Consider the following 14547-nt stretch of genomic DNA (forward strand, 5'->3'; position numbering starts at 1 on the left):
ACTTTTCACATAGCTAATTGTATTCAAGACTTTCCGAGAGAAACAAGAGCCTAAAGTTAGTAAGCTATGCTGCTTATTCAAAATTTTTTAAAAAGAGGGGCCCATTGCAAAAGAAAGGCGCAAACCTCACCCTGGGAAGCAGGTGCTACCAGTTCTAGGCGCAATCCTTAGATTGACAATTAACTTTTTCAATTGTCAAGGTCGGGGAACTAAGCTCCTTGGGTTTAATTCTCCTTTCTCGCTTGGTGGTAGCTTATGTTCTAGGTCCAGGTCTAGGTCTAGGTCTAGGCCGCCTGACTCTCAAATCGAAGGTACAGAGAAGGTGAAATAACTGAAGACTCTGGGGCGCAGCCTGAAGCCTGAAAAGACACCTGTTGGGAGCACTAGCACCTCCCCGCGACTCAACGAATCTTCGGTTCCTCTCGGCTCCTCTCGGCTCCTCTTCGGCTGAGTTCGGCCTCGCTCGTCTTCTAGGGCTCGGCTCTCTTCGGCTGCGTTCGGCCGGCTCGTGTCCTCTCGGGCTCGGCTCTCTTCGGCCGCGCTCTGCTCGCTCTCGTCTCGGACTCGGCTCTCTTCGGCTACGTTCGGCCGCGGCGGCCGAAGGGCGCCCATGGAACCGGGCTTGCCGGCTCGAGAGACAGCTATGGCGCCGCTGCTGGAGTATGAACGGCAGCTGGTGCTGGAACTACTGGACGCGGACGGGCTGGTGGTGTGCGCCCGTGGCCTCGGCGCAGACCGGCTCCTCTACCACTTCCTCCGGCTGCACTGCCACCCGGCGTGCCTGGTGCTGGTGCTCAACACGCAGCCAGCCGAGGAGGTGCGGCCGCCCGCGCTGGGGGAGGGGACCCCGGGAACGCTGGGAGCCTTCGTAGCAGACGCAGGCCTCGGCGCGGAGGCCAGGTTTCTGAGGGCGATGCGGGTCCCTGACGCGGGCGGGAAGGCGTTGAATAGGGTTCCCTGAGACAGATGCAGGCCCCTGACGCGGGTGCGGGGACGCTGAGACGGTGGGCGGGGTCGCAGGACCCTGACACGGGTTCGAGGACCTGAAAGGGTTGGAGGGTCTCTGAGAGGAGTAGGGGAGTCATTTGAGAAGCGTGGAGGTGGGAAGGATTGGAGGTCTCTGAAGAGGGTGGGGAGTTGTCTGGTGGAGGATGTGGAAGGGAATAACGAGGCAGTCCTGAAGTTGGGTATTAAGGGACTGGCTGGAGGTAGAGGAGTGAGGTCTCTAAAAGGGAACAGTGATGGGGATGGAGGAATCTCTGAAGGGAATGGGGAGACGTGAAAGGAGACGCTGAGGTTGGGGAGAACCCTGTAGGGAAGAGGAGGGACTGGGGGTTCACCCAGGCTGTGGGAAGAGGGGCATAGGGTCAGAAGGGAAGGGAGCTGGAAGCTGAGGGTATTGGGGAAGGGTACCTGGGTTAGGGAGAGTGGAGAACACTGAGGAAGACAGAAGAGGGATACACCTTCGCTGAGGGGTAGTGACAGGCGACACAGCTTGATCTGACGACTCTGATGAGCCCTTAGATATCTAGAGCAGATGGCCAGAAGGAAAATGCCAGCTGAGAAGAGTGACCACACACTCCCTGACTGATCCATCTAGGTATCCCTAGTGCTTGACTAGCGCTTAGCACAACACGGGGGCCCCCCCAGGAAAGGTGGTATCAAACTTAAAGGACCAAGGGTCCCATTGACATGATGAAATCCCCTCTAGGGTGGACCAGGACAGAACTAATAGTCTAAAACACCACCTGGGGAAAGGATTCCCTTGTTATCTTCTCACATGGTATTTACACTTGCTTGCAGAGTTGCCTCTGGTGGGCAGTATTTTCTAGGTAGCAGAAGTCTTTCAACTCAGGATTTTAAAAGTCTTTCGTTGTCGTTAAACTGCTAATAACATCTCAAGTGCAGTGAGTCCTTAGTGCAAACCCCAAAACAAAAACAAAACCCTAGATAAATGTCGATTGTTTGGTTGATCATCGTAAAGTAATTTAGTTTGTATGTTCATTATTATTAAGTTCATGATCTCTGAAAAAGGCAGCATATCACTTTAAATACAAATACTGGTAACCTAATAAAAACTGCCCTCTATTAAACGGTCTACTAATCAAGTTTGATTTAATTTAGGAATATTTTATCAATCAGCTGAAGTTAGAAGGAGTTGAACATCTCCCTCGCCGAGTAACAAATGAAATCACAAGTAGCAATCGCTATGAGGTGTACACACAAGGCGGTGTGATATTTGCAACAAGTCGAATACTTGTGGTTGATTTCTTGACTGATAGAATACCTTCAGATTTAATTACCGGTAAGAATTTGAAGCCTTATTGTTATTTGTATATACGTTTGCACTTTCTTTTTTTTCTGTATGTATCTGTTCCCTCTGCTAAACTCTAAACTAGAACCTTCTTGTGAACAGCATTGGATGTTTTTGTTCAACATTGTGCTTCCAGGTGTTAACACAATACCTGACACATTTTGGATGCTTAGTAAATATTTATGGCCTGAATAAGAAACTAAATGTAAGATTGACGTTTCCTTGTTTTCTAAGCTCATATTCAGTCAATACTTAGTAATTGACAGGCATTTGCTTTTAGAAACTACTCAGATTTGAAATGTTTATAAATATTCTTTATATATTTCCTAAAAGAGTTTGGTTTTCCTCTTTAAAGAATATTTTTTCCCATGATTTGAAATTTTCAAAACAATTTTTTTCAGTATAGTTAGCATACAATATTATATTGGTTTCAGGTATATAGTAATTCAGTATTTTTATAGATTATGCTCCATACAAATTTATTATAAATATTGACTATATTCTCTGTGCTGTACATTACATCCTTAACTTGTTTATTTTATACCTAATAGTTTGTACCTCTTACTCCCCTTCACCTCTTTTGCCTCTCGCCCCATCCCTCTCCTCACTGGTAACCACTAGTTTGTTGTCTGTTTCTGTTTTGTTGTACTTCTTCCATTGTTTTATTTTTTAGATTCCACATAAAAGTGAAAACACAGTATTTGTCTTTCTCTGTCTGACTACTTCATTTAGCAAAATACCCTCCAGGTCCATCCATGTTGTGGCACATGGCAAAATTTCATTCTTTTTTTATGGCTGAGTGATGTTCCATTGTATATATATTCCACATCTTCTTTATCCATTCATCTATCCATGGACACTTTAGTTGCTTCCATATCTTGGCTATTGTAAATAATGCTTCTGTGAACATTGGGGTGCATATATCTTTTTAGGTTAATGTTTTTGTTTTCTTCAAATAAATACCCAGGAGTGGAATGGCTGAATCATATGGTACTTCTCCTTTTAGTTTTCTGAGGAACCTCCATACTGTTTTCCATAGTGGCTGCACCAATTTACATTCCCACCAAGAGTACACGAGGGTTCCTTTTTCTCCATACCCTCAAAAAACACTTGTTATCTCTTGTCTTTTTCACGATGGACATTCTGAGAGGTGCGAGGTGATATCTCATTGTCCGTGTCTGTTGGCCATCTGTGTGTATTCTTTGGAAAAATGCCTATTCAGATCCTCTGCCCATGTTTTAATCAGGTTCTTTGGTTTTTTGATGTTGAGTTGTATGAGTTTTTGGTGTATTTTAGATATTAATCTCTTATTGAACATATTGTTTGCAAATATCTTCTCCCATTCAGTAGGTTGCTATTTCGTTTTGTTGGTTGGTTTCCTTTGCTGTGCAAAAGCTTTTTAGTTTGATTATTTTTGTTTTTGTTTCCCCTGCCTAAGGAGACAGATCCAAAAATTATTGCTAAGACAGATGTCAGAGAGCATACTGCCTATGTTTTCTCCTAGGAGTTTTATGGTTTCAGGTCTTACAGTTAGGTCTCTAATCCATTTTGACTTTATTTTTGTATATGGTGTGAGAAAAATGTTTTAATTTCTTTCTTTTACATGTAGTTGTCCAGATTTCCCAACACCAGTTATTGAAGAGACTGTCTTTTCCCCATTGTATATTCTTGACTACTCTGTCGTAGATTAATTGATCATGTGCATGAGTTTATTTGGGAGCTTTCTATTCTGTTCCATTGATCTCTGGGTCTGGTTTTGGGGCAGTACATGCTGTTTTGGTTACTGTAACTTTGTAGTATAGTCTCAAGTCAGGGAACATGATACCTTCAGTGTTCTTTTTTCTCAAGATTGCTTTGGCTATTTAGAGTCTTTTGTGATTCCAATCAAAATTTAGGATTATTTGTTCTAGTTCTAGGAAAAATGTCATAGGTATTTTGATGAGGATTGCATTAAATCTGTAGATTGCTTTGGGTAATGTGAACATTTTAACAATATTCTTCCAATTCATGAACAAAGGATATATTTCCACTTATTTGTATTGTCTTCAGTTTCTTTGATCAGTGTCTTATAGTTTTCAGAGTACAGATCTTTCACCTCCTTATTAACTTTATAATTGGTTTAATTTATTTAATTTAATACCTAAATTCTTAGATATTTTATTCTTTTTCATTCAGTTGTAAATGGGATTGTTTCTTGATTTCTGTTTCTGATACCTCATTCTTAGTGTATAGAAATACAACAGATTTCTATATTAATCTTATATTCTACAACTTTACTGAATTTACTGAATTTATATATTCTAATCGTTTTTTGGTGGAGTCTTAAGGGTTTTCTATATATAGTATGTCATTTGCAAATAGTGAGTTTTACTTCTTCACTTCCAATTTGGATGCCTTTTATTTCTTTTTCTTGTCTGATTGCTGAGGCTAGACCTTTCAATATTATGTTAAATAGAAGTGGTGAGAGTGGACATCCTTGTCATGTCCCTGATCTTAGATGAAAAGATTTTAGCTTTCACCATTGAGTATAACATTAGCTGTGGGTTTGTCATAAATGGCTTTTATTATGTTGAGATATGTTCCCTCTATACCAACTTTGTTGAGAGTTTTTATCATGAATGGATGTTGAATTTTGTCCAATGCTTTTTCTGTATCTGTTGAAATGACTATGTGATTTATATCCTTCATTTTGTTAATGGTTCAATATCCACAAATCAAGGTTCAGTACTGAACTACCCTTGCATCCCTGGAATAAATCCCACTTGGTCATGATGTATGATCCTTTTATATATTGTTGAATTCAGTTTGCTAATATTTTGTTGAGGATTTTACATCTATGTTCATCAGGGATATTGGCCCTTAATTTTCTTTTTTTTGTAGTATCTTTGTCTGGTTTTGGTATCAGGATAATGCTGGGCTCATAAAATGAGTTGGGAAGTGTTCTATCCTCTTCAGTTTTTTGGATAGTTTGAGAAAGATAGGTATTAACTCTCCTAAAGTGTTTGGTGGAACTCTCCTGTGAAGTCATCTGGTCCTAGACTTTTCTTTGTTGGGATTTTTTGTTAGTGATTCAGTTTATTACTAGTAATTGGTCTCTTTAGATATTTTATTCCTTCCTGATTCAGTATTAGAAGATTGTGTATTTATAGGGGTTTATCCATTTCTTATAAGTTGTCCAATTTGTTGGCATATAACTCTTAGTATATTCTCTTATGATTATTTGTATTTCTGTGATATCAGTTGTAAGTTTGTCTCTTTCAATTCTGATTTATTTATTTGGGCCCTTCCTCTTTTTTTCTTGATGAGTCTGGCTAAAGGATCAATTCCTTTAAATAGAAAATTAGGTTGTTTATTTGAGTTTTTTCTTGTTTCTTGAGGTAGGCCTGTATCACTATAAACTTCCCTCTTAGAACTGCTTTTACTGCATCAGATAGATTCTGGAAAGTTATGTTTCTGTTTTCATTCCTCTCAATGTATTTTTTGATTTCCTGTTTGATTTATTTGTTGACCCATTGGCTTTTTAGTAGCATCTTATGAAGTCTTCATGTGTTTGTATTTTTCCATTTTTCTTCCCAAAATTGATTTGTAATTTCATACTGTTGTGGTTGGAAAATATCCTTGATATAATTGCAGTCTTCTTAAATTTACTTAAGTAAGGACTTAAGTCTTTCTATTGTATTTTTGATTTTAGTTATTGTATTCTTCAGTTCTGATTGGTTTTTTAAAATATTTTTCTAGTTCTTTGTTGAAGCTCTCACTATATTCCTCTATTTTCCCAAGTTCAGTGAGCATTTTTATGACTCTTGCTTTAAACTCTTTATCATGTAAATTACTTACGTCTGTTCATTAGGGTTTTTTCTCAGGATTTTATCTTGCTCTTTTGTTTGGAACATATTCTTCTGTCTTCTCATTTTATTTAACTTTCTCTGTTTGTCCCTATGAAGTTAGGCAAAACAGTTACCTGTCCCAGTCTTGAATCCATGTCCCTGTGTGGGAGTGTCCCTGTGCAGTCTGCGTGTGCCCAGTGGTTTTGGTGGGAGAGCTGAATCTGAAGAGGGCACAGGCCGCGTCTTCTCGCAGGGTCCACTGGCAGAGCTTCCTTGGTGGGGGATACGGCTGGAGCAAGAGCTCAGTGCAGGCTGGGGCGGTCAGGCAGGGCCACCAGAGCACCAGGCAGTTTTCAGTCTGCTGCCTCTGCTGAGACTGGGAGGCAAACAAGTCTGTGCTTACTCACTCTCTTCAAGAATGGAGTCTTGGTTTCCTACAGCCCACTGGTTAGCCCCACTGGTTTCCAAACCAGCCAAGGGGGCCTGTCTTCCCAGTGCTGGACCCCAGGCTGGAGTATCGATGTGGGGCTCAAACCCCTGACTCTTTAGGGAGGATCCCTGAGCTTCTGACATCCCCCTCCTTTGCTGGGTCGCCCACCAGGGGCGTGGGTCCCAACTAGATCTCTTTTCCTCCCCTCCTACCAGGCTCCATGGGGTTCTTTCTTCACAGCCTTTGTTGTAAAAGAGCCGTTCTACTAGTCTTCAGGTCGTTCTTGGAGAGAGTTGCTTCGTATGTGGTTGTAGTTTTGATGTGCTCGTGGGGGGTGGTGAGCTCAGGGTCTTCCTGCTCCACCATCTTGATCCCCCCTCTCTCCCATGATTGAAATTAAACCAATTAGTTGCTTAATTATTTTGAGAAGAATGATTTAATTTTAGCCAGAATTAATATAGAAAAGGAGTCATATTTCATGATTATTTGTCCTTTTGGAAACCTTTTCTGATTTCCCCATGCTTCTCCCCAGTCAGAGCACTTCAGAACACCACACTGTATTTGCCTATTTATTTGTCTGTCTCGCTCATGAGATGACAAGCTTCCTAAGAGTAAGGAACAACTTGTTCATCCCAGGACAAGTAACTGGTACATAGTAGGTACCAAACACATATATATTGGGTGAGTGATGCATGTATGTACGACAATTTTTAATGAACTTTCGAAGGGCAGAGAGGTTGTGGAATTCATAATTGTCCTTCCTACCATATCTATCACATTGCCCTGAACCTAGAAGACTCTCAAGAAATATTTAATGCATAAATGTATGAATGAATGTTTTATATGGTTCGTGGTGAACTGATTATTGGAAAGTTTTGTTATACTTTTGTATTTCTCATTGTTATAAGCACTGGCAGGGCAGTACAGCTGAGGTCAGACTCACTTGACTTTGAAGGGTAATGCCACTGCTTACAAGCAAGCTACTGTACTTAATTTTCACAAGCCTCAGTTTTCTCATTGCTTAAATTGAGAAAATAGTGCCTTGTGAAGTTACCAAGGATTAAATGAAGTAAAATAAATAATTGCTTAGCATACTGCCTGGTACATAGTAAATCATAAATAATAGCAAAAAATTGGCTCTTTATAGCCAGAAATCTTGATACATTGTAAAGTCTTTTACTGTTTGCTGCTTTCTTATAAATTTAGCTTTATGTTTCCTTATTTTTTCAGTTGATAAAATGAAAAAAAAATGTATTGAAATGACCACTAGATGTCAGTATTACTCTGTGTCTCCCAGTAACACTTCAACCTAATTAGGCAGAGAGCAATCTGAATCAAAGAAATATCCAAGGTATAGTTTATAGGTAGTTCCTAATTAAAAAGGGCAAAATGCCATTCCTGTTTCTGATCAAGTCCCAGCCAGTAATGAAGCTGGAGCTGTTACTGCTGCTTCGCTGAATGGAATGTAAATGAGTGGCAGAAATGAATTTCTTCAAATGCTACACCCCCGGGATCATCCTCTACCTCCTCAACCCCCCAGCCCCTGTAGGAACTTTCACCATAGCTCTTACGGACCAGAGTGTCCCAGAAGCATGTAACCCCCTAGAAAATCTTGAATGTACCAGCCCTAACTTGTTCCCCTGTCACTACCCAATGTCACCACCATACCCCACCCTAGGCGTCCCTGCCAACACAACTCCTCAATAGTGAGAGAACTGTGAAAATATCTCCCCAGATTGTACTTTCAAAAGAATGGGGCATGAGGATGCTTTCATTGTTAAAACAGATCCTGACATCTCTAAACAGAACTCAGAACACGCTTTCCGTGGGAAACTTTAAAAAAAAGTTACATGTTAGATTTGTGTACCCAGTGCATAATTCAGCTTTACATTCATTCAACATTATTAACATTAAATGTTGGTAAACATTTCGTTTACTAACCGTCCCTTATTTGGCAGGAATGAGGTAGGTGCTGAAGACAGAAAGATGACAGGACGGTAGGGTGCTCTCCTGAGTTAGGCGGCTTCTGGGTTTGAGCTCACCTTCACCAGCTACCAGCTGTGTTACCTTGGGCAAGTTTCTTCATTTCTGTATGACTCGGTTTTCGCATCTGTAAATTGGAGACAGTAATAGTACCTTCCTCCTAGGATTATTGTGAGGATGAACTGAGATAATGTATGTAAAATTCTTAGCATCACGCATGGCACATAGTAAACATGCTCTGATTACTACTTATGATGTTCTGATCCTCAAGCAATTTAGTGGAGGAGACAGGTGTAGAGAAGTAATTACAGTGCAGCATGAGATACAGAGTGTTGTGGGAGCATAAAAATGTGGGACTAGAATTGCCCCAGAAACCTAACCTGCTTGTATTTTTTTAAAGGGGGCGGTGTGGTCCTTGGATGATGTCACTTAACAGGAAGGACATGGCTTTGTTCTCAGACACTCATGATTTGGAACCTTTGGTCTCCTATTTACTTGCGAAGTGACCTTGATCAAGTTGCTTCCCTTTCCTGGTCTCATAGTAATACCTACCCCATGGAGTTATTGTGAGGATTCAATGAAATAAAAGTCTATAAAAGTACCTAACCCCAGTGCCTGGGATAGAATATTAGTTCTCTTCTCCTCCTTCTTCTAGATTCCAAAAGAAATGACAACCTTTTGGAGCACACCATTTTCTTAACTTGAGATTCACCTTTTCTTTAGAAGTCCATTTTTATTATTTCTAACTTTGTCATATTTCAGTCCAGGAACTCTGGCCCAATAGAGTACTTGGAAAAACCTACCTGCTAGGTACGGAATATTTTATGAGCAGTAGATTAGTTATGTACACGTTCTGGTGTTATTGAAAATCTTTTGTATACAAAGTCCTAAATAGCACTGTTAATTTTTACCATATTTGAAAAACAATTTTGCTTAGCTAGAATAAATTTTAGCTCCATCCACCTCAATCTAAAATTTAAACACCAAAATAGTAGAAGCTGAATTGAATCTATTGAACTACTAGGAGTCTTGGGTTACTATTGGTGTCATTTTCCAGATCCTAGGAGCGATGAGCATGGGAGCAAAAACATGTGAGTGCATTTATAGCAAATATATATGGTAACTGGCTTGGTTTAGGTCTAAAAGACTGAGAGTTGTCATAGAATAATTGAGTTTTTGATCCAGAAATGACATCTGTGCACTCTCATGTCATCTCATGTCTCTCCCTAATTTTCCATGAATCCCACTGCACCACAATGGCATGTGTATATCATACACACATATGAGAGATCATCTGGTCCAGTACTCTGATTTTATAATTAAGGAAACACGTATGATCGTCCTTGTTTTTGTGGTTCAGGGGTGTCATTATCACATCCACCCCACAATACAGATGTTTAAGCATATTCATTAAAGATTTTTATTTCAGATGGACTAATTTACCTTTCAACTGAGTATACTCTGATTCTGAAAGTTGAATTCTTCTAATAAGTGATGGAGATGTTGCCCAAACTTCTGAAAGGCAGCTGTTTTGCATAGTTCACATCTGATTCATATATTAAAAGAATAGTGACCTGCTTTGCTTTCAGAAATTCTTCCTCCACCAGGCCAGATATGCCCCACCCCAGGCCTTTGCTGTTATTCCCTTGCCCGGAACTCCCTTGGCCCACATGGTCACAAGGCTCACCTCCTCGTCTCCATCCAGGCTTTACTCACTTAAGACCTCAGTGAGGTCACCCTATCTAAAATTGCAAACCCTAAAAAATACAACAAACTAGTGAATATAACAAAAAAGAAGCAGACCCACAGATACAGAGAACAAATGAGTGGTTACCAGTGGGGAGAGGGAAGGGGAGGGGCCAGATAGGGGTAGGGAAGTAAGAGGTACAAACTATTATAAGCCACAAGGCTATATTGTACAACACGGGGAGTATAGCCAATATTTTATAATAACTATAAATGAAGTATAACCTTTAAAAATTGTGAATCACTCTATCGTACATCTGTAACGTATTGTACGTCAACTGTACTTCAATTTTTTAAAAGATTAAATAAGGAAATTGCAAACTACCACCCCTCACACATACTCCCTCTCTTATTCCTCTGATCGTTTTTTCTCCTCAGCACTTATCCCTTCTAACCTACTAAATATTTTACTTATTTGTACTGTTTATTGTAAATGCCACAGGACAGCTTTACGTGTTTTGTTCATGGCTGTATCCCCAACCTCGAACAGAGCTTGCCCATGCTCAAGTAGGCATTCAAGAAAACTGTGATGAATCAATGAAAGCGAGCATGAAAATGACATGTCTTTTCTGTACTTTAAATTTTGATTCCCGCCCTCCTCCCCACCCACCCCCTGCCCAGGCATCTTGGTGTACAGAGCTCACAGAATAATCGAGTCTTGTCAAGAAGCATTCATCTTGCGCCTCTTCCGACAGAAAAACAAACATGGTTTTATTAAAGCTTTCACAGACAACGCTATTGCCTTTGACACCGGCTTTTGTCATGTGGAGAGAGTGATGAGAAATCTTTTCGTAAGGAAGCTGTATCTGTGGCCAAGGTAAATAGCATTATGTGACCAGTTTCTGCGAGAGAACCTGCCGTAATTTAATTTTGCACTATAATGTAAAATTTACTGTCATTGCACTTGATACACGCTAGTCAGGTTCATAACAAGTACATCCAAATATAAATAAATGGTCACCACATTTGTGATTCTTTTAACAGGAGAGAGAGGATTGATAGTTATTTTTCTGGTAGCCCAGGGCTATCACTTTCTTGTACATTTAGTGAAACCACGCAGGGATCTAGAGGCTCACATACACAACAGCTTTAGGTGAACTGCAGATTTACTGGTTAAGATTCCAACTTCCACTTTGAGGGAAATAAAGCACCAAGATTTTGAAAAATCTATGTAAATTTCTAGGAAAAACATAAGGTATCAATTTTCAAAACATTTTGCAACCTATGCTAATATGTATCTTGGTTATACTGTATGGTATTTGAGAGTAGTTGTTGCAGTCTTTTTCCTTTTTTGATTATACCTACTTCAGGGATTGACATACTTTTCCTGTAAAGGGCCAGAGAGTAAATATTTTAGGCTTTGCAGGCCACGCACCTGTCACAGTTATTCAACTCTGCCGTGACAGTGTGAAAGCAGCCACAGACAATACATAAACAATGGGCGTGGCTACGTGCCAATAAGACTATTTGTAAAAACGGGCACTGGGTTTAGCGCAGACCATAATTTGCTGATCCCTGCCTTATTTGAGTAATACTTCTATTCATAGAGGTTGAAAGTATTCCTGAAAACACTGTCACTTGGCTTTCCGTTTTGTTTCTTAATTGCAGTTACAAAGAGCTATTAGAGTATTAAACTGAGACCGGAAACACATAGCTCTTGCAACTCTAGAAATATTTGAAAAATGTTTGTCTCTTTAGGTTCCATGTAGCAGTAAACTCATTTTTAGAACAGCATAAACCCGAAGTCGTAGAAATTCACGTTTCTATGACACCTGCCATGCTTGCTATACAGACTGCTATTCTGGACATTCTAAATGCATGTCTAAAGGAACTGAAATGCCATAACCCGTCGCTTGAAGTTGAAGATTTATCTTTAGAAAATGCTATTGGAAAACCTTTTGACAAGGTACTCTTTATTTCTTTTCCTTTTTAAGCACCATTTGTTATGTTGTAATTTTTAAGAATGCAAGTTATTTTAATATTTACAATGTTCTTAATAGGAATTTGCTGTTATTTTAAAATTAAATTGCAGGTGATTTAAAGTATAGTTTCTTTGGTTTACTGGAAAGTAATTTGTAGTAGAATACATTGATTGGCATATAAGCACAACTCTGACTTTTGCAGTTATATGGTGATTATCTCTTATTTTAAGTATATGTAAGAGGACGATGAATAACCTTTTGCTCTGAAATGGCAACGTTTGGATAGCTACAGATAGAAGAGTTTACATAAGAATCCTTCCAAATTTATGATCTCTTATTTGGAATAAAAATAATTTGGATGAGTTTTGATTACTGAGGAATGTGAAACTTGCTCTGTCTTAAAATTGCATTCTGAATTGAGAAAATGGTAAGACTTTAGTGCAAGGACTTTTTATCTAACTAATTTTTTCATCATAGATCAATATTAATTCTGATATGTAAATGTCTAAGATTGAATTGTACATACAGAAAATGCTGACTTTTAAAAAATTCCAGGCAGCTTTTTTTTCATATTTTGGTAGAACAAGTTCTTTTCTTTCAAACTCTGAATCAACCTCTTTGTCACTGGAAGTAATGCATATTGATTTTTAAAAAGGAAAATTTAAGTCCTCATTTTTCTGATTCTTCCAAAGTCATTTTACTGTGAACTAATGATACATAAAAGTAATTCCATGTGTTGTGTGCCTCTGTTTTTAAAGTAGAGTTTATTATAATTTAGTGCATGGTATACCAAAAAAAAACCCTCTCACATTCTTTTAGTAGAATGTATATGTTCCTAGAAAACCAAAATATAACCAGATATGTTTTGCACTAAATTTCTGTTTATCATCACCTGGCCAGTGAAAGTCAAAGTATAGTTTTAGGCGTTCTTTTAGTAACCAAGACATAATTTGCACTTGTTAGAAAATTTGTAGATGATTTTACAAAAGAGGTATGTAGATGATTTTTTACAAAAGATGATATACAAAAGAGTAATATGTCCCAGTTTATCTAGGACAGTCCCAGTATCTGCCTGTTATCCTGGAGTAATTATTAATAGTGTCATTTCATTTTCACAAGAGTTCCAGTTTGGACAATAGATTATTTGGTCATCCAAATATATATTACTCCTGCTCAGTATTAAATATGTTAGATAAGATGCCATGTAGTGAAACTGCTTCCAGATCATGCTACATTATCCCTTTTAGTTACAGAATCAGCTTGTGAAGGAAACGTGCATATATATAGCTGTGGATATGTAGATACCTACATAGTACATACATAAAGCTGTTCTGTGTTTTAGGCAACTTTTCAGGATCTTAAAAAGTATTCAAATTTAGTTAGTTGTTAATTTAACAAATATTTTCCCATACATGAATCACACTTAAAGAAAAAAACTAAATATTTTATTATACCAACAGACTAAGGTCCACTGTTATTTAATTTGATTCCATGTAGTTTCTCTAGTTTATGTCCTCTGCTTCCTCGTGCAGCTGGATCTCACATCTCTATCCACCCAGGATGGGGTCTCGACCAAACTTGGCAGAAATTGAATGTATCTGAGCTACATGCTTTCATTCTTCATAAAAGCAAATAAATGATCATCTGATGTTTATCAGGCCTTTTTTCTCCTAATAATGTAAATATGGGTAACTATGAATTGACTCTATCTGATCATAAAGATTCTAGTGATGACACTCTGCTTCATATTTGAAAAATTAAACATTATTTTTAGAATCTTATGAACTTAAATTTTCTATTCACTTCCTTGGGAGATAATGTTTTATTATTGTGGCAAAATATACATAACAGAGTTTACCAGTTTAACCATTTTTATGTATACAAGGGATAATGTTTGTTGAAAGTATAATTTGTATTAATTATAGCTATATTGAACATCTTCTAGCAGTTCTAATTTTTTTCTTGTTTTAGACAATCCGCCATTATCTGGATCCTTTGTGGCACCAGCTTGGAGCCAAGACTAAATCCTTGGTTCAGGATTTGAAGATATTACGAACTTTGCTGCAATATCTCTCTCAGTATGATTGCGTCACATTTCTTAATCTTCTGGAATCTCTCAAAGCAACAGAGAAGGCATTTGGTCAGAATTCAGGTGGGAGATAAAAATACTAATATTTATCCTAAGAGCTCATTTGAATAAAGTACTGGATTTTTGGGGGGAATCAGGTGTGGGGAGTGCTATATTCAGCTACATGGTATAGTAAGATTTCAAATTATGTCTTATGTTCACAGCACAAGGATGTAGGTTTTATTGATAGCTAATGT

The 14547-nt window shown here is 38.7% G+C and overlaps 1 protein-coding gene across 2 annotated transcripts in view; it reads left to right on the forward strand.

Moving 5' to 3' along the window:
* Window positions 1-466: 466 nt before the first annotated feature.
* The window catches only part of ERCC4 (ERCC excision repair 4, endonuclease catalytic subunit), a 34750-nt gene continuing 20669 nt past the window's right edge, over window positions 467-14547 (forward strand). Inside the window, exons 1-5 of one of the 2 annotated variants that reach the window (XM_079945693.1) lie at window positions 467-817; window positions 2125-2305; window positions 10922-11117; window positions 11999-12206; window positions 14194-14374. In XM_079945693.1, coding sequence (XP_079801819.1) covers window positions 611-817; window positions 2125-2305; window positions 10922-11117; window positions 11999-12206; window positions 14194-14374 — 973 coding nt within the window. In that variant the 5' untranslated portion in view covers window positions 467-610. The remainder of the gene's footprint in view (window positions 818-2124; window positions 2306-10921; window positions 11118-11998; window positions 12207-14193; window positions 14375-14547) is intronic. The other variant, XM_079945694.1, reaches the window with a different exon arrangement.

Source organism: Stenella coeruleoalba (assembly GCF_951394435.1).
Source record: "Stenella coeruleoalba genome assembly, chromosome: 15".
Lineage (NCBI taxonomy): Eukaryota > Metazoa > Chordata > Mammalia > Artiodactyla > Delphinidae > Stenella > Stenella coeruleoalba.